The sequence below is a fragment of the Bombus impatiens genome, unplaced genomic scaffold (assembly GCF_000188095.3).
Source record: "Bombus impatiens unplaced genomic scaffold, BIMP_2.2 scf_0478, whole genome shotgun sequence".
Lineage (NCBI taxonomy): Eukaryota > Metazoa > Arthropoda > Insecta > Hymenoptera > Apidae > Bombus > Bombus impatiens.
Genome location: NT_176897.1, coordinates 899,851 through 926,588, shown reverse-complemented (window position 1 = coordinate 926,588; position 26,738 = coordinate 899,851). Strand labels below are relative to the sequence as shown.

The window sequence follows — 26,738 nt, the reverse complement described above, 5'->3', positions numbered from 1 at the left end:
GTCGACACGGTTCTGGTTCCTTAAAATATTCGGAAGCAATTATTATATGTCGTTATTAGAGAAAGTAAGAAAAATATCACAGTGTAAAATGCAACGCTGTGACACAGACCCATCAAGCATCGATCAAACGATAACGTGAAATCAAATGAAAATAGTACGAGAATACTAGCGTCTACTAAATACAGCGACGAAAACTGGAACACAGTTGTTGTTTCGGTGTATAAATGCATCGTTATCGGTAATTATTATCATCGTATCGCACGTTTACCCTTGAATCAGTCCGCGATCACGCGATTAAATCTTAGTAGAAAGTTAACCATACTGCCGCAATCATACTTCGAACATTTACGCGATTCAACATAACATTTTTAATTTCTCGACGTTCGTGTAACCACTTTAAACATAATACGGACAACAAAAAAGAAAAACAGAAAAGCACACGTAATAAGTCGATCTCAAAGCAATTTAATTGTTCCGTGTACAAACTTTGCGAAACTTTGAGATCGATAATAATTTAATATGTACAAAATTTGATTCGCTTAAAATTAACGCTCGTATTCATCAACAAATCGATATTTTCCCCCGTATCTTTCTTATTGATTATTAGTTTCTTTCTTTTCTTTTTTTTTCTTTTTGCTTGGTCCACGTCTAAATGTAAGAAACGAAAAGTGAAACAAACTCAACAAAACAAATATCGTGTATACATCTATCGTCTTATCTTGAGCATTCGTAAAGGATATCTGTATGATCTATCATACATTTGGTATAAATAACGAATTTCTCGGAATTTACAATTGCAATGTTATTCCTGGACCAAAACTTTCACTTATTGTACATATACATATTATTAAGTATATCAAGTAGACTTACATTCTACTTTGGCTAAAACTTTTACAAAAATCTAAACTCCGGTGTTCCAATGTTTTCTTTTTTTCTGCAACGATTCTTTCTTATTGCGTTTAATTGTTTTTGTTTTTTTCTTTTCTAAAAATCCTGCATACAGCTCTGGCCTTTGACTGGCAGCTTGAACGTTGAAGGGTTCAGCATTAAAGTAATCTCAAAAAGGTTACAAAATGTTCAGTTCCATCGTCGACTTCTCTTCGTTTGTTATAAAAATGTACCAAAAAGGTGATATGCTCGTTTTTTTTTTCTTTCTTTCTTTTTCTCACCGATCACTGGGCTCTCCGTTTAAGGTGCTATCGAAAAAAGAAATGCACTGACATATCTTGGCAGTTATAGTTACGCGTCACTTAGGAAAAGTCTGTTCACTTCGTTATCGTAATAATACAAAGAAATGCATATACTTGGAATGATACCGTCTTTTCGCTTAATTACCTAAGAAAAGGATTGCCTCTGCTTCGACGCGTTCGCGAACGAATATTTACTCCCCTTTCCTGCTTTTGATTCGTACCCTATGTCGGGAAAAAGTATTGCGCGCAGTTCTTACGACAGCGAACTATCTACGTAACACACGTAACGCTCGCTCCGACCGCGAACGCGTCGGGTGATGCGTTTCTCGAAAAGTTGCAGTTCTGCTTATACTCATAGGGCGAGCAATCGTCACGTTGAAACGTTCGAAGGAACTCTCGACATGCTTCTCTTCTTTGTTCGTAACGACTTGTTTACTTCCTTCTTATAAAAGACTGTTTCCGCGACTCTGCCTACGAAAAAAGGAAAGAAAAATACTTTGCCATTAGTCTTCTGAGTAGTCGGAATTTTGGGAACGCCTGCACTCTCTTCCAAGGAGAGAGAGCTCTCCTTTGAGCTTTTTAGCGAGTTTCCCGCTTCACGCGTCTTTCTCCGATCTTCGAGTTTTTCGGTCGCGTCAGTAGAGGAGATCACCGGTCGTTTCCGAGCCCCACGCGCCTCCATCTTGAGCCGGTTTCAGGTAATCCACTTCGGTTTCGTTGTCCGCTTGGCTCGACGCGGTGGTTGTCGGCGTCGACGACGATGTCGATGTTGCCAGCAAGCTCGAGGATACGGCTCTGGTCACGCCCAGCTCGAACCCTTCGGACGTCAAGTCCACTTTGCTAGGAGTGTAACTGGCAAGGCCACCACCACCACCTGCGGGGAATAAGCACTAGCTTTCAGCACGCTACGCGATCTAGGCGAGTTGGACGAGAGAAACGTGTACGACGTATACAGAGCGAGGGACTAACGAAATGTTTCGAAAGTGATATAGCGACGAGAAAGACACGGAAAGTTTTTTCAACAAAAATAAGGAAAAACTGTTACTAAGTGAAAAAGTCGGTGTAGGGAAAGTGAAGCGTTTCTAGAAACTATGGAACTAATTTATACTAGAGACTCTTTTACGGGGTCGACATTCAAAAGGAATTGCAATTGTCTGCAGCGGTTCACGGGTGACATAACGTGGTGTATGAACGTCGCCTCTGGAAAAAACCGAAAAGAACGAGATACGTTGTTAGTGAAGGAACGATGTACTCGATAAAAGCTACGTTCTTTCCTAAGTAAAAGTAAAGAAAAAAAAAGTAGTGTGATCGCGACGTTGGTTCGTGGTAACGAGAAACAACGATTAAAATTACCGAGTAGGGTCGGCATGTTGGTCGTCGAATTGGTCGAGGACGTTTTACCGCTGATCAGAGTTGATTGCTCGACGGAACCGGAAGTTTCGCCATCCACGCTGCTCTCACCCTCTAGCATCGACGCCTCGCTCGGATATTCGAAGGTACGGGTAGCCGTATCATCAAATTGTATTCGATGCTGAAACAAAACGCAATATATCGGTCAGTTCGATAGCACATCGAATTGGCAAGCTGTTCGATAGAGAAGTATCGCGTCTAACGGAAATGCACCGAATTCGATCATTTGACGAGACAAACTCTCTCTTGCAACGATCAAAGTATATCGATACCACGCGATTATTGCGAATCAGACGGTTATACGACGCGGAAAGGTCCGTGTCTTTTGCCGGTTACAAATAAGACACGGGAAGAACAAACAACGGCACACAGCCTGGAATAACAGTAACCCGTCACACTCGATGCTTTTTCGACTGCGAGCGAGGACATCGCCTCCTCGTCCGTTTCTTGTCCACGAACGCGATCATCAAAAGAGAAAGCAATTCTTTTTCTAGAGAGTCGTTGGAGCTCGCCGTTCATCGTGCATCTGATATTTCGGTCCACGAGGACCTTCAACGTGCCAGCAGGCTATCGTAGCCTTGTTTACTGAAAAAGAAGTGGAGAGAACCTTCTCTTTTGAATGTTCGTGGGACGGGCATCGATCAGTTCGTTTCATAGTGACGCTTGTGTCCGCGACGATAGCGCTACTAGATCGCGGGAGCAAATAAATCCTTGGTCTTTGGACTTGCCGAGCTGGTAACAGTATCTGCGATTATTTCGAGCAGAGGATGACTACTCGCTGGTTAACCGCGTGTACGGAATTTTCAAAGTCGCGAAACTGTTTCGGACACAACAGCGGAGAACGCTGGTTCGTCGTTTCACGAACGAAGGAAGGAGATCGTTGAGAAGAGCGGCGACAATGGCGAATGCCTTCGAACGAGTTTCCGGCACGCACCAAACAAAGCGTACACGCGTTATCCTTTCGCGTATATCGTTTCCCAATGAAAGAACGTTCGATAGGATCGCACGCGCATGCTTTACGAGCAAATTTTTAATCCACTCGTCGACGAACTGTTTGAAAAGAGCACTCTGGCCGATCAAGGTCAGCGACGTCCGGAACGTCCTAGTTAATTAATGGTGCCAGTTAATTACGAACTGCCATCCGTCTCGGGTCATCGACAGCGATCAGAAGAACTTGCATCGTATAATCACCTGTTTCCAGCCGGTATAACAGCCTATCGACTGGTTAGCAGAGTCTCTTGTTCGAACATCTATCGACTCGTTCGAAAGAAAATATCGCTCGAGTTTAATAAGCGTTTGTTCTCGAGCGTAATTTTTTCCGTAATAAAGTTTCTTTCGGCGAAACAACTTGAAACGACTTTGAACGAACGACTGGAACGTTTAGAATCCGTGCACGTACGCCTAAGCAGAAGCGACTATCGCAGCGAACGCGAAGAAAAGGTTTTCTTCTTGGCGCGAAAATCGCGACACTATGTCGATAAACAGAACACGAGCGTCATTGGCAAAAGGCAAATATCAAGATGGAAAGTTACATCCTGGACGTTTGGCTGGCAGGGACGAGCGTGTTTCGCGTGCAACGAGCGTCAAATCGTTCCTCGAACCGAGATACATGGGAGCCATCGGAGGCTCGCGCTCATTGGTCGCCGGTATATTGATTTTTAGGAAGAAAACGGCGAACCGAACTACCCTCGAAAGAGCGTAAACCTTTTGTTGCGTCGCGCGTGTGCTTTCTCGACCATAAAATCATCCTCGAGAGCACGCTGCCGGTGAATATTCGTTTAAACCTTGCACGTATAACCGTTGGCGAACGTTTGGGAGGAGAAATTCACGGGCGAAACCGAGGCGCGCGAAACGCGTTTCTAAACGCGTAGAAACATCTGCTACTGCGATAATATCCGTACAATGTCGCGTGATTTCGAGAGACAGTTCGCGTTTTTCTGCGGTCTCCTTAAGAAACGGACAAATAGGAATTTCGATAACGAGTCGTTTGGTTTCTGCTTCGCATCTTTACGATCGATAAAGAAAGGAAGACCGTCTCGTTTAGAGATCGTGTTCGCGTTGCACATTCGTTCCTCCCCGACAAGCTCGGGAACCTCGAAGAATTTTTCGACTTCGATGGCAACGACTCACCGAAGGAAGGAATCGGTCGTAGAAAAAGTGCGTCTACAATGTCGCGGACAAGCCATCGCTACTTTCGACCACAGCCGGAGAAACAATGCGCCTCTTATCGTCCTCGAGAAAGGAAACCGTTTATCGCGGCGGACAATAGAAAGAGGAAGCCAGGCGGACTTTTACGTATTATGCGTTACATTTTACGTCCCACATGCGCCGCGTCGCTTCGTAATGCCTTTGAAATGCCGTGTCGCGTCGCTTCGCGCATAGCAACGTAGTTCGCTCTAAATTTTATTTCAAGATTATTCGCAGTCGAAACAATGTCCGACGCTGCAACGGAGAACCATGCGGGACTAATTCGAGAAAATGAGTCGACGAAGTCGTAATGGCGCGCGATAAATTATTCGCGCAAGTTTCACGGACGTAGCGCTTAACCTGGGGGATAGGCGATCGTTCGGGGATAATTTGCAAACGCGAGGGAGACATAAAGTTTAACGCGGCGCGAACCCTAGGATAGGTCGACCAGTGAAACTCAAAGGGGAGACGCGGACTTGTAAAGTCTTTTCTCCGCGTCGCTTTGGCCAGGTCGTGCACGGCAGGCAACATAAAAGCATCGAGGAATTTATCGTCGTGACGCCCCGTTCCCGTGAACACCCGCGTATCTCACCGCACGACCGCGTCAAATGGACGCATAAAGCATGTTCCACGCGGTAAAAACTAGACGCGTACGTATCCGTTATGTCTGGCAAAACCTGTGATCTTTCTCGCGCTGACAAGATTAAACGGCCCATGAGGTATCGCGCATTCGAAAAGCGGACAAACAGCCAATTGTTCTTTGATTCTCCGTTTAAGCGATCGCTGTTCGAACGTTCAACTCCGTAGCGTCAAACCGCGCTGAACCACAAGCTTCGACTTTTCGTAGAGATCCTTTAAATATGATCTTAACTGGTTCGAAACGAATTTTTCTTTCGATAAATCCAATGATACGATAACGTGAACTTTCATGCATATTTTAAATGTAATTTTTACTCTTTGCTAACTCGTTGCTCGTCAGTCCTGAAAGGGTCAAATTTTGCGATAATCGATACCCATCGATAACGAGATCCAAAGAACGAGAAAGTGGTTGCATCGAATCGGGATATTCTATTCGTCGCGATTAAGGTTATGCACGACGAGCGATTCGCGTGAATTTTTCGAAGATTATTTACACCGGTATTCGGCGTCGATCGAATGGATCGTTTCGAATACCGTTACCGTATAAACGGTCACATACACGTTCGCATGCACGGTCCCACGAGCACGTTAGAAGCAAATTGCCCGCGTCTACGAGTGTTTACATTATTTCTTCATTTGCATACGCGCCGAGCGACCTATTCAATGGCGATGCACGCGGGGTGCATTCCTCTAAAAGAACTTACAAAGCGATGGTGTATTTACGAGGCAACACCGGTTGAATTTATTAGCGTACAGAGGTCTCGATCGACCAGCCAATGTCACAAACATTTTCGTTGTTTCTTACAACATCGAAGAAATCTTTGGCGAGCGCAGTTGTTCGTACTGCGACGGTACAATTTTCATTTTTGCAAATCGTTTTAGATCGTTTTCGGATAAACTAAAACAGCCACGGATTGGAATCGTCTTCGAGCGACATTGAACGAGAAACACCTTACTCGCATCGATGTTAACCATGCGAAGCATATTACGACGACCGAACGAAAAAACGTATCTCAGAAGCTTGTAGAGACAAACGGCTAGGAGAAACGCGCCTTACAACGATAAAAACTTCGATACTCGAAATAATCTTTTTTCTCACGAGGTTAGCCAAGTTGAACGCGGAAGATGGAATGCCCTGTACGCAGCTCTTTTCGACAAGATACTAACGGTCCGTAAACGCAATTACCCGTCGGGTTTTCCGCAACGTGGTAAAATTAGAAATTCAAATTCACCTTTTTTCTCCCTGCTACCGATCCGGAACAACGTTCCTGCGCGGTAGCAAGCGAAGTAGAAAAAAATCCCGCCGCGCTTCGTCCAGCCCACGAATTACAATTGATTTTCGTATATTTTCCAGCGGCTGCGGCGTTGAAACGCTCGCAACTGTATTACGATCAAAGCCGAGGAGAATTACCGGTCGTGCAATTTTCTCTAGAATGGTATGATTTCGCAATTGTTGCGGGAGGTGACGGCACCATAGGGTCGACGACCACGATGACGCTAGAGCGTTAAATAACCAAAATATGCATACAATAGGCAGACGTTGCTTCGCAAAGATATTCTTCGCTTTTTGAAATATTATCTTCGGACGTAAACCACCTGTCGTTGAACGTGACGACACCGATCGAACTCGAACTTATGAAATTCGACGATAAAACAATGGCGTAACGATCTGTTCGATATAAGCGAAGAAATCGCGTAAACAAAGTTTTCAAATCGTTGACCTACCTTTTAATCAAGGACGACGAACGTTGCAAAATCGCTGACGAATCGTTAACAAATCGGCGACGAGTCCGCGAAGAGAATCGCAGGCTAGCCGATTCAGCGAATAAAGGTGCTCGGTTACGACGCATCGTTCGCGAACGTCGCGATTATTTGGAACCGATGTCATTTGCGTTTTATTCGAGTCGATTATGCAACACGACTCTGCCATCGTCGTAACGATCCGTTATCGCGGTACAGCTTCCGAGAATTTGTTAATTGTTCGCCGAAGCGAACTTTAACGCGCTTGTTTGCCCGTCGTAGACGTTTACGCCTTCGACCAATTTTCATGCACACGTTGTTTGTATCGCGACGATTCGGTAATCGCGTTGATAAGCGGCGTTATCAGCGTGAAATTTTAAAATATCGCGTTTAGCAGTAATTTAGATAACCGTGGAGACACAACTAAGTGTTTGAAAACTCCTTGTTTCGTTTAACACGCCATTAATCGTAGTCGTAAGCAGGATTTCACGCGGAAGATAGATGGCTGCGAGGAATCGACGTCCATCGGTCGAATGGTCGATGTCGCTTGTCGCGCGGTACAAAGACCGCAGCCCTGAAGCGTGCGCGAATGTGCCATCAATCGCGCTCGCGATTATTCGCATTATCAGATGCTGCACGCGTAATGGCTTTACACCGGAGCGCCGGTCATTACCTTTCACGGATCGCTATTAAATAAAAGAAGCACGAGCAACGGTGATGTTGATCGCGGATTCTCGCGGAACCACTTACCACTCCATTAAGAATCAAGCGATGATATTCCTTTGATCAACGTCTCAATGTATTAAACGGTTAATCAATTGGTATATAATTCGTTCGTCAATTCGATGGTAGGCATCGGAACGTGTCTTAAGATTCGTCGATATGTTTCTTTGAAAATAGTTCGAACGTTCCTCTCGAACGTTACGTCGATACTCGAATTGTGCCTACTACTTGCCTACTATCAACGTATGGATACGTTAGATTCTTCTTGTAGCAAATACGCAAATACTGTTAGTGAAAGAGATACAACGAGGCTATAAAATCGGCCAGGCGGTGAAGTTTATGCGTTTCGATGCTCGAAGCGATTTGAAATGATTGTAACGTATGATGCGAAAGAAAAGAACGGATTCTAGAAACAGGCAACTGGCTGTTTTTCGTAAGGCGAACACATCGGTTCGAAAATGATTCGCAGCTTGAGATTCAAAGCGCTCTTCGATTTACGACCTCGTTATACTTTTCCTAGCAAACGTAAGTACGTTAAATGTGGCTGATTTAGCCAACGCTCGATTTGATAATTTTTGTCAATGGCGTATGTCGAATTTTTACGAGACGCCAGATATTTGTGTATCGCTGTACGTTACGGGAAACAAGAGAACTGTATTCCCGCGGTTGCTACGGTTGCGTTATTGTTCGCGCGTCTTCGATTTCAGGAGAGAAATTTCCAACGGTGCTGAAATATTCGACCGGGAACAGGGTCAGTGAATTTCGCACGAGCCTCCTCTTTGTTTCACCTATTTCCCTATCGAGCGACGTGCACGCACGCCGACACATGCCGCGTGTGCTTTATCGTCGAACGACTCCGTACGTGGCTAGTATCGGTAATAAAACCGATTGTTTGCGAGGTGAAACTGTACGATACGCGGCCGGAGGCAAAGTGGATCGTAAAGAACAAATTATCTGCAGCAGCGTGCTGCGACGACCGCCGGTGTTTGTCAGACGAGGACGACAATTTCGCGCTCGAAAGTTCCTCCTTTCGCGTGCTTTTTCAGTGCACCGAGTCGGAAAATCAAGCAATTTTCTCCTGCACTTTGATGCAGTACGTGCCGTGTTCGTCTCGCTCGTTCCGATGAAAACCTTCGTTCCGGGAATTATACGCGTGTCTTCTGAAACGCGTTTGGAAAATACCATCGACGCGTTTCGCTATTTGGATCAGGTTGCAGTAACGAAACGACGAGCGTAACAGGCGAGAATTTGCGCAAAAATGCTGCGGGTTACGTAGCGAAGCAACGAGCTAGCCATCGGGTAATTTGAAGAATTTTTCTAACACGGCATGCAAACAGGGTTGCGCAACGCGTCATCTCGCGCCGCTGTTTTCAGCCGTGTAATTTTTCACCGTTAGAATTCCTGTACGTCCAATAAAATTAAAATATAGCATAGAAGCAATCGCCGTACGCGTTCTCCGTGACTAGTCGCGATTTCTAAGCTAACACGTTTCGAGTGCGCGGAAACGCTTTCGCGTCGCGAAGATAAACTTTACGCGATACTTACTTTTATGGGTAGGTACGCGGCTTTGCTTTCGGTCAGCGCCGTTTTAAGGTAATGGTATTTAAGCCGAGCTAACTGTGAAACCTCCGACCGCCGACGTACCGTCCGATTCGCCAGCAGTTCGCGCAACTTTGTCCTTAATCATCCCGTTATCCTATCGAATTCAATTTCGTACGAGCCTGAACTCTCTTTATAGACTTGGCAGCGTGGTTCGAAGTAGGAATTAGCTGGTAGCTTGGACGACGCCTCGTCGAGCGAGGAACAACGCCCGCATTTTCTACTCGAGAAGAATTATTCGCCGATAACTCAGGCCACAATGGAATTCCACGTCGTATAATAGCTTGTTCGCAGTTTCTATCGATCCGATACGCTCGACGGACGGCGGAATAAATCCGAGAAAGAAAATACGATGCATCGGCGAACAATCGATTCAGGAGATATCGGTTTTCTCGAGACGCGACCCGAAAGATCGATCGCTGGACAATAAGCGTGACGAAGCGGCACTCGAGTCGTTTCGTTTCGATCGCTTTTACAATGAAATATTGCGCACCGGTTTCTCCAAAATCCGCCTACCCCCATCCGCCAATCCAACTTTCCAATATGCAAATTGCCTCTTTTACCGGTTTTGATTTTTCATAACGCTCGTTACGTAATCCGTTATTAAAGGTTACTGCCTGTGCAACGTTAATTGGATACCAAAATTGAAACTTAGGCAGAGCTCCGTGAAATCGATTTACTCGACGGTGACTCAAGCATCGATGCATCATTATTGACTCAGATCGATAGAAAACACGTTGCGTAAGGTTCAATTTCCAGAGAATCACGATCATCGCTTCTCCGTCGTTTCGCCCGTAAACCGATCGAACAAAAGAAAAATGCAAATCGTTCCTCGCCTTTGACTTTTAGATACCGTCGCCTGTTGCGTAAAACAAACAAAGATTTCCGCCGAATCCGAAAGCAACGCGTGCTTGTGCCTCGTGAAAGACATATCGTGCTGCTCGGTTTCGCGACGACCATGAAACGGAATTTGCGCGTGTTTCGCCGCATTCCCACGAGGCACGGTAGATTAACTCCTTGGACGAGTCGCTGCTCGAAAATCATTGCCGGTTCGTGCATCGGCTACTACTTTTACTTTGCAAATCGACGCTGGTAACAGGTAGGCTACCTACGGATCGTCACGGGAATCCGCGTGTACTCGAGCCCGTGAGAAAGTCGTCCATCGACGCGTTTCCATCTTTTAACGTGCTAATAATTATCGACACCGACGACAAGACGAAAACAATCTACGATTTCTGTGCTACTCGGTTTCTGTGCTTTTACGTTTACTTTGGATCTACTTTAAACGGTCGACACGGCGACGCGGATCCGCCGTTTCGGCCTGCAGCAGCATATGCTTGGCATCGTAAGAGGAACAAACCGGCAGACTGCTTCCCCGGAGGTTCGCAAATACCACGATGAGTCACGTGGTGTCGAAACGTAGAATTCCATGGGATAAGACGTCGTAATCGCAGTCGATTAACCAGAGACGAATCGATCGTCGAAACTGTACAAGAGCAATTTCATCTTTAATGGCAACTCGCCGGGAGAAGCTGGGCCGTGAAAATTAATGACGCGCCTGTACAATGTTATAGCACATTAATTATTTAGAACGATTATCTATAGTTCGAAAGGAGAGTATCGTTTAATCCGCTTTCGAGCTAGAACGAGCCTTCGGGTACCGAGGATACATGTTCTACCGAAACTCGTTGATCGGTAAGTTCTCGCTTTGGCGAGTAGTTCGTTGAACCTTCGCGAGTATAAAAATCCAAAGTACCTGCGTATCTGGAAAAGGTAGGATCGTGGAGCGAAAAAGCTTTTTTCGTATCTTGTCACGACGCTCGACAGATACGACTGTGACTGAAAGAATGACGCGATAAAAGGAAACGTTCAGCGTGTAAATCCTAAATTGTATAGAATCAAACATGACTCTGCATAACTACCTTGCAAATCGATATACATATATACATATACAAAGATAAGCTATCAGGATGATGAACGGTTGCTGGATCTAGCATGCAAGCTGTAATAAGTTTATCGGTGACACAACGCAAATAACGTCTTTTGATTTTCATCCGGTTTAATATACAACGATACCGCGGCGTCTTATGATTTTCGACCGAGAGACGTAACGTAATTTCGGTACGCCTGTTTTCAGGCAGGGACGAAACATGCATTAAAAATTCGGGTTGAGGGAACAGGAAATAAAGAAGGGACCGAACGAAGGGAGAGAAGAGACGAAAGGCTCGGTGCGGTTTGTCCTTGAATATTTTACAATCTCTCTCTCAGGAGGGAAAGCGCATTCCCACGGCGAGCCAAGGGCCTTGGTTACAGTATTGCGTCGCTTGCTTTTTCACTTAAACGAGCTCCCGCCGCGCGATCCCAACTATAGAGCTGCAGTTGATTAGATTAGATAGCGTGCCTTTTCGTCCGATAACCAGATGTTAACTTATCTTTCGAAGAGAAAAAAAAGGAGCAAAAGTAATAGAACGTATCGGTAAACGCGACATCCTTGTGTTTAACAGGCTTTCGTATAGTTTTCGAACTTAACCCAAATTATCGCGCATCAGATAACGCTCGATCTTGTAATACACGCTCGTCGCAGATCAACAAACAGATTATTCCGAGCTTTTTGCGTCATTGCCTTTTCGTGTTTTTAGTCAACGTTGTTATTATCAGATCGCGGATTCTCATGCGATATTATTAAAGAAATTAAACAAAGGGTTACATGACGTACTTCAGACGTACGTTTCCACAGATTTAAATTTTCCACAAATGCATAAACATTTGATCATTTGAGGACTCTCGCGAGTCAGAAAACTGGTCGAAAATACTCAACCACGCGTTTTGCTTACCTTGTGATTTCGCGGCGTCCTCGAGAGATTGCTGCGACCGTTGATGAGGACGTTATCGTTGAAGAAAGACACGTCGCAGGGCGATGGTGGACCACCGGCGAGTTCCCATTCGGCGTCGTCGGTCGTCGACGCGTCCAACGTGGTGTCCAACACTATGATGCCACCGTCGCCGACCTGCGGGCCCAGCAAAAAAGAGGAGTGAGCTCTCGAAATCGGAACGTGATGCGTGGAATCCGGCGAGGTGACTTTCGAGTCTCGTCGACCGAGTTCCGAGGAAACGCGCTGCCTCGCGTTTCTCACCTCCGATCGTTGCTTCGTCGAGCCACGAAAAATCACCTCCGGCTACGAGTATCGACTTTCCTTAAAAAATTTCCGCGTATATCGATGCAAAGCCCGTTTCGAAACCGGCTGTCCAGAGTCTGTTACGGCCAAAGTGGATTTCGCGATCGTCTATATGCACGTTGGCGCGCGAGACGCGCCCACGTGCTCGCTTGGCTGCAATTTGCGTGCGCGATGCAAACGAGTCGTGTTCGCTCGCTGAACAAACAGCGCCAGGTGTCTCGAAGAATAAGAAAGACTGTTTAAAGCGTCTCGAAGAACACTCGACGCGCAAATATCGAAAGAGCATCGAGATGTCGAGGCGAGATGTCGAGGCGAGATCGAATGTGCCGCAGGTTAACGCAGAGACGACTACAAGCGTCGTAACTTCCTCGATACGCTTCCCTCGAGCCCTCGATGTCGGATACGCTCGCACGGGACGACACGCGTCTCGACCGCGCGTTATTCATCGACATCCGCCGCCTTTCAATTATTTCGTGAATGAACATCCTGTCGATTTGGAAACCGAGTCGAACGAAAAGCGACACGAACGCGTCTTTGACACGCACCATCGTTCGTCTGTCCTACTATTTCGAGTTCCACTACTTTTTCGCACACGGCTGTCTCTTTATCTACCGACACGAACATAAAGATACGAACACGCGACTGTTTCCACGCGTATCTCTCGCGATGACGCGTTTAATCCCGAACGCGCGATTCACGGAGTACGTCGCTCTATCGTTTCGTTGAACGATCGATAGAACGGAATCGCGTTCTTCGACAACGAGACGACACGTACGTACGAGCAATTTCTCGTACGAGTTGCCACGAATCTCTGGATCCGTACGCCAGAGAAGAAATAATCGCGCGCGAAACGAAACGATGTGTCGATTTCCGGTCCAGTTCCGACCTCGGGTCTTTCGAAAGTGATTCTTTCCTGTTCGCGACAATTTCTTTCGCTCGTTCTTTTCCGTTTCCCACTCTCTCTCCGCGCGACCGAAAGAATTCGGGTTGAACGGCGAGATCTAAGAAAAAATGCGGTCACGGATCATAACGCGAAGCCACATTACGGACGAGCAGAAATCGGGGCCGCGTAACGCAATATCTATCTGGATTTGAATATAACGTGCCGCGGATGCACTGGAACGAAAAGATATCGATCACGGATCGCGGTGGATCATCGATCACCGGATGGAAGACACAGAGTCGTCGCTGTGCGATCCAATCTGGTTTGCCGTTTCAAAAGCTATGGCGAAAAAGCTATGGCGTTCAGATTATTTCAATTACGAACCTGTGTTCCTGGCGAAAGAGATACGACAAGGTTATAAATTAAAACGTTAAGTAGGTACGTCGATTGATCTAGCTGCGGTCGGACAAACGTAGCCTCGTCGGTAGATTGCGAATTCACGAGAAATTTAGACGCGTAACGATCTGCAGTGCGTACACAATATGTAAAATAAAGTATTTGTTATAATATTGTTCGATATCATTTTTGAACCGTATCCCTTTATTCGTGTTGATAAAAATTTGCATTTGCATAAATATCAGCGATCTATCTTTGAAGAAAACCTAAAGTAGAAGCGCCCATCGAATCAAGTTTCTAAACGTCGTTCGTAGATCGAATCGAATTCCTGCTTCGACTATTTAAACTCGCGCACTTTCAAGCTTCGCTTGTTTTACAACCTCGCGTATCTCTTCCATCCAGACAGACAACTTACGTTTGGATGTGTAATAAAGCGCGAGCGAAATTAATCGATCCGTGGCGTTATCGTCCGTACGATAATGAACGTTCATTGATGCTGCCGTGAGAAGAAAGTAACTCAATATTTCCGTTGCTTCCGTGGCGCGGTTGGTATCTTTTTATTGTGTCGGCTATATTACGCAAGTGATTGCACGCGATAACACGTCGTGAGAAAAATCGTTCTGGCTGCGTTTATCGCGCATTCTCGCTCAATAACGAACCAAGTAGGCGAATTAACTTGGACACCTTGGGATTAACACTAATCCAGTAAATAGAATAAACGTTTAGACCGATCTTGGTTTATTTCGTGTACCGACAACATTTCTAATTTACGGGATCTACCGACTGCCGACCATATGGACGACTTTTAATCCGACTCTGTCGATGGTCAAACGCGTTCGCTCGAGTTGGCATATTAATTGGAACTAAGATATGGTAAACCAAGCGTGCAGTATGGCTCAACCGACTGTATCGAAAGGATTTCCAAGGATAAAAAGGTAGTTTTTAAGGGAAAATACGGAAGATAGGGGAAGGAAGGAACGACAATGAACCTAAAGATGAGGTGGCTGACTTCATGAGAAATTCCCAGGACGTTTCTTTCCATTATTCCAAGCGTATCGGGGTATCGCCTGTACTGCTTAGACCTTGAACCCTCCGAGAGTCCAAGACACTGTCCTAACGATCGTATAGGAACAACCTCTCTTCGAATACACCTGCGTTCACGGAGGTGCAAGCCCGCATAAGTTAACCCTTTGTCGTGTTCGAACCACGTAGAAGAGTCAAAAAATGCGGAGAACCGGATGTATGGGGTGTCTCGAAAGTAAACCTCGTGTCAATAGCATATTCGATTTCGAAGGTTTGCGTTTGACCTCCCTATATAGATACAGCAAAGACGATTGCTATTATTAAAAAAAAAAATAATAAAAATAAGAAAAGAAAAAGACAGAGAAGATACGATCGCTGTAATACGCGTAGCTACCTTTTTTCGTCAGCTCTACCCGACGTTTAACGAGCTCGTTTCCTGGCGAGAACCACGGCCAGCTTTGCAGACGTCACACACTCGTGGTCTCTAAGCAACGAGTTTAACAATCTAGCTCAAACAATGCAGCTATCTACATACATATGTATGAAATTGTAATCTCTCTACACGAACACGATTGCACGAGAATAATTAATGTCATGTTAATTTCGCTTTATTTGACTTTATTAGGCGCGTGCGTTAACGATGATTCTATTAAACCGGGGACTATAAAGATTTGCTATCTAAGTTCGTCGGAAAAAACTTCGCGTTCCCCTCTGCAGTACGGAAACATAGCCAATTTCGTATAAATTCTCGCAACGTCAGAAACTTACGATTTTATGTTTCTATTAAAAAGGAAGTCCACGATGATAAGTGTACGATACGTTATCACGTGGAAATTACACGATGACACGCGCAACGGATGCACGTTTCGTCACATTCGTTGCATGTGAATTCTCTACGAAATTCTGTCGTTCGTGGATTCGTCTCGTCACGCGAAATTCGTCGCGACTCGCGCTAACTCGGAACAATATAAGTCGCGACGGGCGTAGAAAACCGATTTTATCTTCGATACCAGTTCCTCAAAGTAGAAACTTTCTCCCCTTTGTTCTACCCTCGGCAGTCGTCGCGTTTCTTCGCTTCGCCGTCGATTTGAACGGCCGCCGTCCCGTGGGACGTAGGACAGCGAAATTATGCAAGAGAAACCACGCCCAGTCTTGTTCTCCGTCTATTCGCGGATTCGACAAATTTATTCGTCGCCCGGAACGTTCTCCGTTTAGTCGCGGTCGCCGCTGCTGACTCGAAATCCTATGAATCAGCCACGATTTCGCGACACTGCGAAAAATCGAAACGCTGCCTCGTCGCCGGTTTTTCACGGAAACAGCGATATGACTCGTCGGTGGATCGTGGCGTCGCGTCGAGTTTCTAAATTGGAGCTCGCACAGTCCCGACGGCATGATTCATACAGCGTCGAGATTAATCCATGGAGGTCGTTTGCCATAACCTCTCCGCGATTTCCATTTACGCGTTTGCCATTTTCGCGTCGCTGATACCGTAGATTCTACTCTGTAATGGATCGAGTTATACAGATACACCGAGGGATAAAAAAAACGTCAAGTCGATTTCGGGTCTAAAATACCGGCCATAGACTTTTTCGTTTCTAATGCTAGTCGAAGATCGTTAAAGTCACCGAAGGTGATATACAACCCGGCGATACGATTTTAATTGGTCGCTGTACAGCTTTTATCTTTGACTACCGTAAGCGTCCTGGTATTTATTAGGCTCTTAAAACGAATATCTTCCTGTTCGTTGATAGAGACGCGTTTTTGCCAAAAACTGGATCCATTACGTAACCGGAGAAGCAGGGTGAGAGGGTCGAACGAACCGTACAACGTTCGAGGCTTGCATGCAAATGCAAATTCGATCCACGACCAGCTGTCCGCTCGCGTTACCACTCGAGTTTCTCCAGAGATCGTTGGTCAAGGCCAAACGAGGTCAGGCACACCGAATTTCGTTAGAAAGAAGAAAACGGACGATCGGCGCGCGGTCACGACGTAAATTGAAAAAATTCCATCGTGCGGTATAAGCGTGTCGGTGATGGCATTCGGCTACTTTATCTTTGGCTTTATTTATCCAACGGACCAATTAAGAGAGCTGGAAAAAGCGCACGAGAAACAAACACATAGCGGGTACATCTCGGTAAATCGATCCTCTCGAGTTTGAATTTGTCCACCGAGGGAACGGCCGATAAATCTCTTGGATCGTCCGGAATAACCGAAGACTGGCCACGCAAGCCATCGCCGCTTATTTACTGCGTCGCCGCGATGATAAAAACGTGAATCGTAATGGGGTTAAGGAATGCAACAGCTGGCTCGTTCGAACCGTACCAGTAAACGGAGAAAAGTTCGTTAACGTTGCCTCGTTAATCCTTCCATGATCGCCTTTTAGCTCCGGGTGCCGCGATTAATTTCGCAAATGGACTTTTAATAAATCGGAGAGGACGTCGCCCGTGCGTCGCTTCGCGAGCCAGCTTTCAATCGCGAAAAATTCGCGTCAGCTCGGAGATTACCGACAGAGTTACGCAGCCATTTTACGGTTTAATATCCACGCGGCGAATAATCGGCGACGCAATAATAACGTTTGTTCAACGTATCGATCACCGGAATTAACGAAACGATAAATCGATAGCGCATCGATGGTATCGCTCGTACCGACCAACCGGTTCTCCACCAGTTCTGGAAACGTTCTCCGACCGGTCAAAGTCACGCGTTGAAAATTACAGAGTACGAATCGCGATCGTACGACCGACGATGAATCGGTGGATCGGAGCTTCCCACTAGGAATTACAAAACTCCGAGCAGAGAGCCGGTCGAATTTTCAACGATCACGATGACACGATTCCGAGCATCGATTATGCAAGAATGCATTGTTCGCCGCGGGCGGAAGAGCAGATAACGCGAAGGAAAGAGAAGCTATTGTCGCGTGGCCTACATACCAAAAATCTTAGAGGCTGATTCAGTTGCGACACGATCGTTAGAGCGCAATGTTCCTTAGAAGGTCTGCCTAAGGAGCGAGTCTGAAACGCGATAACGGGCCTAGCCAGCTTCACTCGCTGAAGCGGTACGTACAGTCTCGCGTCCCTCTAGGACGACCATATACGAGAATTCCCATAGCGCGGTATGGAATGTCACCAGCCACGATGCCGCTGCCATTTCTCAGTTGGCTGATCGGCTATCCAACTTCTACCTGGCAATTTCTTCCAGCAACTACGACCTCCCGTGACCGCCGACCGATCGAGACGAACTGCGAATTCGTTCCCCTCTCCTCGAAAGGAGCGAAAAGAAACGTCTCCATCGAATTCTCGAGACAACCGAATCTCGCTATTCGAATCCGTTCGTGGCTAAACTATCCTCTCGATCAACGATCATCGATGACAACGTCTAACGCGATAACATTGCTACGTGCTGTGTGTTTACAAGCAACGGTAAGACTACGAGAATCTAGAAAGTATCATCAAGTTGGACGAATTGAAAATGCGATCGCGGATTAGCAGGATAAAACGGCAAGCCGAACTTGAAGACGAGGTGCGAATAACAGGCTATCGGTGATAGTTATCGAAAGAAAGAAGGTCAAGGATACCTTCTCCAGGCGTAAACTCGATTACCGTACTTGCATGCAATACGGTAAACCTGTCGACGAAACGAGCCAACAGTGGTTCTTCGAACGATACGATGCGCGTTTCCTTTCTCTCCTGCGATCTCGCGAGTATATACCAGCGATAGCACGAGCTACGCAAAATCATCGAAGCTTCTCGATCGAATCGTATTGCCTTCCCTTCCTTTCCAACACGCCCAATCCCTTATCGATGGTAATTTTGAAACAAATACGATCGATGAAACAGCATTTGACGCATCGGTGGTATTCAATAACGTTCTTGTCTCCTCTTAATTATCAGTCGATAAGACAAAATAAATAGCTGCCTGACTCATCCAGATATATCCTAAATCGTCTAGGTATCCGAGCAAGGATTGTATTTATACAAGAACAACTGTAGCCGTGTGTTTATCTTTCTTCGATGACAACTTGTCGAGCGTTGTACGACATTCAACGATAAATCGATCGGAATTCAATGGAACACGAAACATGCTACTTCGATCGTAGTACTTCCGTTGAAACGGAGGACACACCGCAGAGCGTGCAGGCTCTGTTTCCAGAAGAAATTAAAGAAACAGAAGACAGTCTGACACGTTTCGAAGATCTTTAACTCTTTTTTTATAACGAAAGATAGGCAAAACGTGGTCGCGCGCGTTTCGTCGAAACTGATTTTCCTTTCCGAATATTACGCGTGCAACGTTACATCGGTCGGTAGAGCATTTAACGCATAATGGATTCGTGATAACAGTAATAACATAGAAAGCAAAGGAACGTATTTAACGGTTATGTAATAGCGCGTAATCATCGGTTGTATTTCCCTGCGGGTTGTTGCACGGACAACACGAATGCCTGCTAATCGTACGTTTATGGTGACAAAACTAATGTATCGGCCGGCTATTGTAACGTAATAATAATATGCGCGAAGGAAAACGAGCATAACTGGTCTCGTAACGAGTTTGGTTTATCAGTTAACATCCACATTCCTCGGTAATTAGCGTAGTCAACGCCGAGAGGCTTTCGAGCCTCCCACCGAGTTGAAACTCGGACAACGACAACGCGGAATTCTTGATTTCCGTTGCTGCTACGGCACGATTAAGACGCAGAAATGCCACGTAATTTCTGCTTTCACCGGGGATAAACTTTCGGAAGATTGTGAAAGATTTTACCGTTACGGGAAACAGCGTTATTCGAAATGTACACGGATCCTCTATCGCGCCCAAGTGGAAATATTTACGAACGTATACTTCTGGATAAGCTCTGTTCGCGTAACGTGGAAAGAACTCGCGAGAATACAAATCTTATCGTTATTATTGGCAGACTTATCGTAGCTTATCGAGGATCGAAAAATGCTCTTCCTAAAATAGCGGGGCAGCTCGGTTGCGTGTAAAATACAACCACGTGCATACTTTCCGTCCACGTAATACCAAGTTGGTAACGCTCTGTTCTGCAATTAATTTCTTTCCGGCTGCATTACGAAACGCTCATCGTTTCAGTCGGCTACCTCTAGGAATGCCACGAGACTACACTCAGCAATTCTATTTCATTTTCCTATTTTTTTCCTTTTTCAATCACATCTATCCTGGTTCTAGCTTCATTCCCGTCGTTTCTCACTATAAAGTCGTTGGCAACGGGCGACGAAGAAAACGCGCGATCGTCGATGCAACGTCGCATTTCGTACCTCGATCGGTCACGAATATTCGTTATCCGCGTTTCCTCTTCTTCTTTCAGCGTCGTAGATTAAAAAAAAAAAAAAGAAAAAAGAAAAAAAGAAACAGAGAAGACGGTCTTCCGAACGAAGGATCGTTCCACGGCCTAATTCCGTTGGCGCATCACACGGTGAAGGGAGCCTTTTACCTCGTTACGTGCGCGGATCCCGAACCATTGTGAATATTTTCGTCGATTAATTAGGCCAATTATTAAAGCTCGCTATAACCGACTGCATCGTGACGCGTTACACGCGTTGCCGAGGTGCACCGCTCGAGCTTGCGCAATTATTACGAGGTCGTCGAAGGTTAATTAACGCGACCGACGAGTGTTGCACGCAGTACTATCGCGTATCTCGACCGATCTGCCTACATTCGAGCCTAAACCAGAATCTCCTCCCACTTCGTTCGAACTTTTGTCGCCCTTTTTGTTTCGGCATCAAACGTACCGGACAAACTTTCGATCGATTAGCATCGTTTACCGGCGCCCATTCGATTTCGTAACTCGATATCCGAGAAGCGTGCACGTCTATGCAGTTTCGTTATCGCCGAGATCCGTAGCCACTTAATTTCTGTTTAATTACCAACGAGGAAAGGTTATATCCGCGGCGGCAACAGCAGCAGCAACCAGCGGTAGCAGCTTCGGAACCGCTGATCTACGCTGACACACGCTACGCGTATATACGGCAGCGTCGATCCGAGCTAACGTTGTGAGACAAGGAATCCGATATTCGCGACATGTCATCAATCGAATTACGCAGACCGCCGCGAAATTTTACCTTTCCCTGACTGCCGAAGGTAAACATAGTACAAGCGTAATCGTACACCTCCTCTCGCAGCTACGACAAAGATAAATTTGCAGAGGCGTGACAGAGGCTTCGCGAACGTGCCACGAAGATCGCACAGGTATCGATAGGCAGGCCGTTTTGTCCTTAGATTATAATCTAATTGTATCGGGGACAAGCAGGGGCTTCTCGAGTTCTAACGTCAGAAATTTCCATAGATAGCTGCAGATTCAACTTTTAATCCGTGAGAAAGCTACTTACGACTAGAGATAGTCTACGGAAATAGCGTAGACGGAATAAGACACGTATGCACGTGCTACGCGAAAGAACGCGCTACCTTCGCGACTCCAGAAGGCCTTTCGGTCGACCCAAGGACGACGGAGCTTGACTCGATCGAATGGAAAGTATCACGAGGAGTGTCGTTCGATGCATCGCGGTAAACGTTCAAAAATCCATCACGTTCTTCGCTCCGTATGGCTCGACGATGATTTCGCGATCTGGATGCACGCTCCAGTTTCCCGTTCGTTAAACGGTCCTTCCGTGTATCAGGACAGCGCGGTTGTTCCCTCTTTTCCGGAGGTCGATTCGCGAAAATCCCGTTACAGCTATTAGACGGACGTCTCTCGACGAGATGTTCGTAGATGAAGATCACGCAACAAAAAGTCGATAATTCCAGGAACAGTGATGATAAATTGCAAGACGATGATCGTTAGAAAATTACCGAGAACGGCTGAAAGAAATTGTAGAGCGATTCGTATACCGGACGATCGAGCTTCCGCGTTATCTAATACGAGAAAGTCAGCCTCGTCGCCACCTTCAATTTGCCGATCGCGATCTTAATTTTCTAGCTTTTCGATGCAACATCGAATACGCTCGATTTCACCGGATTAAACCCTTGTCGCCGGGTTAACGGTCTACGTTCTTTAAAGTTCAAAGCACCACGACAGACGAGTTCGATGTCAGGAGTCGAATTACGATCGAATAGAAGAAGCGCGTATCTGTCAGAAGAGTCGCGTTACCGTTTCGATTCGGTATGGCATCAGCTGTGAGACAAGTTTACGACGAGTCGAATGCGCGACATCCTTCTACTCGACGCTGTGGAATGGAAAACAAATAAATGTCGTGTACGAGCTGGTTAAATGTGACCGCGTGCCACGAATGCTCAGACGTCACTTAAAATTCTACGTGTGCCGCGGCGCGAGAGCACGTACGCCTCGAACGCAACGCCAGCAACGCTTTTGTTAACGTAAGTCATATTAAAGAAAGTGAAATGCTCCAATTATACGCACACGTACGAAAAGAAAGTGGTCCGTGACAGGGTACCATTGAACCGTGTCGATATCCAGCTATTTACAATCCGATCACGAACTCTTCAGTTTCCAATTGGCATATCTCAGACCGTTCGAGCAAAGGAGCATCGTACGTTCGAAAGGTATTTTCCTTTCGAAACGTTCCTTTTAATGAACTTGTGCAACCGACGAACTTTTATTTTAGTTTAAGAAAGTGTTTCGGACCTCGTGCGTAATCAAACTGATATCTTTATTGAGACGTTGCCTGTCGCGAGCTACGAGCTATCGGTTCTAACATATCGTAAAACAGATAAATTTACTAACTTTATCTATCGAATCACGGATTGATTAATCGTTCCATTCGATGGAAAATTATACACCTGTGAAAAAAAGAACTACGCAATTTACAACTTGTACTTGTACTTGTATACACCGATTATATGTAGAAAAATATCGCTCAAGAGGACCCTAACGTTGAATAACTCGGTTCGCGACTACGATCGAAAACGAACGATTGCCCGATTTCACCCTTCGAGACACACAGTTTCGAATATTGGCGCGGTTTGGAGAAACTGCGATAGAATGAGAGGGAAACGAGCGAGATTGGAAGTAGTCGTAGCGATGACTCACCTTTGGCTTCTCCCGTTTCTTTTTGATAATAAGTCCGTCGTTCTCGATATAATCCGGCACTTCCTTCCGGTTACTGAAATTGAACACCATGGTGTTGTTTTGTTGGTTCCAGGGCTTCGTCTCCCACAGACCGGCACCACCCGTGCCGGACTTTTTCGCGGGTTGAATCTCATCGGCGCTCTTTAGGCTAACCACAACCTTGGTAGGTTGTTCTATACTTTTCACTCGATTGATCAGATTTTTCTCCAACTCCCGATTGCTCAGATTCTGCTGAGGATGCTGCGCCTTGGTAGACACGAGCGGTCTTATTATCCCGATTTGTTTTTGGGGCGGAGATTCGACCTTTTGGCATCTTATCGTTTTCAACTCGTTCCCTTGCGGATACGAGGTATTGGTCGGAGACTTGATCAGACCCAGGCTGCAGATAGCACCGATCGGTTTGGTTTCCACGTTTGCTTTGGTATCCATCGTATCCTCTTTATTGTCCTCGATTTTCCTGTCACACTTGTCCAGTTCTAACCTCTCCTGCAGCCTCGAGACGGTCTCTTGATCCGTTACGACGTTCGTGGAACCTGCGGACAAAAACGACTTGCCCCGAGGAGGTTCCAGCGACAGCGACTTCGTTTCGGTCCGAGCATCCGTTTGACGTTCGTCCGTTGGCTTTTGACCATTCTGCTTGAATCCTGGCAAGTAACTCTTGTTGGAGATCGGTTTGTCGTTGAAACTGAACTGCATTGTGACGCCGGTTTTCGCGATATTCTCCAGTGCGGTCTTCGATATCGTCTTTGGGGCATCGACCTCCTCCGTCGGTTCGTCGTCGCTGTGATTCGCATTGTTGATCGGTGGCTTGTTCTCCTCGGGCTTCTCTTGATCCGCAGGACTGTGCTGTATCCTCTCGGAAGGCTGCTGCTGCCTCGGATGTTGTTCGACGTTGACGATATTTCCGTTCTCCTCGAGTTGCGACCGCGGCGTGATCTTACAGGGTTCGGTCACGGACATCTGTCTAAGTAACTCCCTGCTGGGACTCGGCGGTGGCTTGTGCACGGGGCTGGAATTCTGCCTGACGAAATCCTTCATCGGGGACGGAGGGCTGTGAACGCGTGGTGAACTTTGCCTGAGCATGTCCTTCATCGGGGACGAGGGGCTCTGCAACCTGGGCGAGGAAATTCTGGGGGAAAGAACGGGCGTTACAGGCGGTGACTTGACGTTGATCTCCAGAGAGGATTTCAATTTACTTAGTTGTGGCTCGGGACTGGGCGCGGGCGAGAATTTCAACTTGTAGGATGGCTCGGGCGACGGGGATGGGGAGTGCGACTTTTCGATTTGCTGGAACTTGCTGACCACCGACGACACCGACTGCACTATAGGATCCGTAATCACTCCGTCGATGTGATACTCCTGGCCGTCTTGGCTCTCGATCAGCTCGGCCGTGGGTTTCTGCGGCAACACAATTTTCTTCGGCGATCCTGGTGGCGCTCTGGAATTCCCATTGACGAACGGTTTAGGTTGAATCGGTGGTTTCGGCCCTACCTTCTTCTGCGCCTGGGCTTTGAACGTGTCGTTGATCGTTTTGAACGTGGCCACCTTCGCGGCCACTTCGCCTTTCGGTTTCAGCTTCTTCGCGGACCCCTCGAAGATCCTCATCGTGGTCTTGACTAGATCCGGCGGCGGCCTTTCCGTTTCCGCCAGCAACGGTTTGATTCTTTTCGGCTTGTTCACGGGTTTAGGCCTGTCCAGCTCGCCCAATCGGCTCTCTATTTTCACCGAGCTACGATCGATCAGAATAATGTGATCGTTGACCGGGTCCTGCTTCAAACCGTTGGTCACCACGCGACCGGATACACCGTGGGTACTGCCGACTTCGTCCGTGCCGTTGTACCTCATCAGAGTTTCGACGCTTCGGGCTCGTTTCATCGACTCGTTACCACGGCAAGCGTTTCTGTACCTGTCGGTTTTCGTAGCGGCACCGGTAGTCGTCCTTTTCGTGTACTTCCTCGCGTTCTTCTCTCCCGGTTCGTCGTCACAGTCTAGCAGATCCTCGAGACTCGCGGCGCGTCTGAAACGTTGCACCGACACGCGACTCTTGTTCATCTCTTTCAGTGTAAGGTTAAGGTATTTGCTCTTGAGTTTGTTCACGATTCCCGGTCCGTACTGCAGTTCTTCCGAACTGTCGCTCTCTCCGTCGTCGCTGGTCGACGCGCGATTCCTCGCCATTTCCGTTTCGATTTTACCGGCTTTCATTTTCGATAAATCCGCGAGAAGCTCTCTCTCCACTTTGTTCGTTCTACACGCGCGATGATCGTCGCAGCCTGCCAACAAATCGGCCCCTTTTCCGTCTTGTTTGGAATCCTCGATCTCCGAACTGTCACCGTGTTCCGATTTTCGTTCCATGTCCGTCGACGATTTGCTTAGAGTATCGTTCGCAACATCCTCCGAGTCGGAGCAGAACGACAGATCCACCTCGAGACGCATGTTGCACGCGACTGTCGAGGCAACGTCGGTGGCGGCGGTCGTTCCGCTGCTGATGATGGCGCCACACGCCGGTCCTCTCGAGAAAAACGGCGAAGATGATACAACGACACCAGCTATGGCGCTTCCACCACTACCACTGTTAGCACTCGAGCTGTTAACCATATTCACACTGTCCTCTCCGCTGCTCGTTGTCCACGATCTCGATGGCACATTGCCGGCTATACACTGTTCTTGACTACCGGTCGGATCGACCACCGATTCCGATGTCCCGCCTGTCGTCGTCGTTGTTGTCGACGAGCCGATCACCGCTGAACATAGCTTCACACTGGCTCCGTTACTCGCGAGAACCTTGTTCTGTTGCCGACGACGCTGAATCAAGTCTCTTTTCCACTGTGGCACGTTACTGCCGTTCGTTTCGCCGGCGCTTGTCGTCGTGTTGCTGGTGGTAGCCATGTTGGACGCGCGATGGGCGCGTTCGCAAACGCGCGCCCGAGTCTACGCGACACCACACGTCCCCTCGGCCTCTTTCGATTCTCGCGCTGTCAAAATATGTCCTTTTTCGTTTCAGGCACAACGCTCGGCGTTCATCGTGCTCGTACGAATCCTTCCACCGATCGGAACCACCACCAGCTGCGTATGCTCGTTGGAAAATCGATGTCTTTGACACATATGTATGCACGTTTTCACGCGCACGAGGTTGACAGAAGACACGTTTCGTTTCTCCGGCAATGATTTATACGATCATCTTTCCTTGTGTCTCCAAAATTAGAGAGCAACGATATTCTCGACGAATACGTCGTATCACCGACGAGTCGTAACAATTAACGGAAGATGCTGCTTTTTCCTCGTCGCTCGATTCGATTCGACGTTTCGACGTCCGAGTCGACTTTACTTTACTCGAAGAGTAATCGGAAAAAATCAAAGGCACCTGTCGTGAGAAACGCACACGCATTCACACTTGCACACGCGCACAGCACCCGAGAGGAATGAACAGCACAACTCCACGTACCGTGCACGTACTATTTCACTCCATGGTAACTATCATGTCCGCTTCCTGGTGCAGCGTCGTACCCGGCGAAGGCTCGCCAATCGTTGGAAATCGAAAGTACCTGCCCGTGAGGACGCACTCATGCACGCACTCACTCACGCACTCATACGAAAACGCCGACGAAAGGCGAGCACGGCCGTCCTCGTTCGTTCGCACGCACTCCACTCCTGCCCCTGTACAGATATCTCCTCTCTCTCCCGTTTTCTATGCATCAGCCCCCTCTCGCGCCACCACAGAATCCATCTCAATCTCTCCT

General features: G+C 47.0%; 1 protein-coding gene across 2 annotated transcripts; it reads right to left on the bottom strand.

Annotated features, from left to right (window-relative positions):
- Positions 1–820: 820 nt before the first annotated feature.
- LOC100742431 lies at positions 821–26,738 on the bottom strand. 2 transcript variants are annotated; one of them, XM_003490867.4, is made up of 4 exons: positions 22,963–26,738; positions 12,323–12,496; positions 2,544–2,721; positions 821–2,064 (listed from the first exon to the last, which is right to left on the bottom strand). In XM_003490867.4, exons 1-4 carry the CDS (start codon positions 25,885–25,887, stop codon positions 1,826–1,828), a joined length of 3,516 nt encoding a protein of 1,171 aa, XP_003490915.1. In that variant the 5' UTR covers positions 25,888–26,738; the 3' UTR covers positions 821–1,825. The 2 variants fall into 2 exon arrangements, with proteins under 2 accessions (XP_003490915.1, XP_012243035.1); XM_012387612.3 differs by lacking the exon at positions 821–2,064 and adding an exon at positions 2,071–2,390.

What these genes read in the sequence shown, in the direction of transcription:
- LOC100742431 (XM_003490867.4), bottom strand. Translation starts at nt 25,887, where the DNA reads ATGGCTACCACCAGCAACACGACGACAAGCGCCGGCGAAACGAACGGC. An exon ending in AGAAACGGGAGAAGCCAAAG is followed by an intron (nt 12,497 to 22,962) that starts GTGAGTCATCGC and finishes CTGGGCCCGCAG; the next exon opens with GTCGGCGACGGTGGCATCAT. An exon ending in GGACGCCGCGAAATCACAAG is followed by an intron (nt 2,722 to 12,322) that starts GTAAGCAAAACG and finishes GTTTTGTTTCAG; the next exon opens with CATCGAATACAATTTGATGA.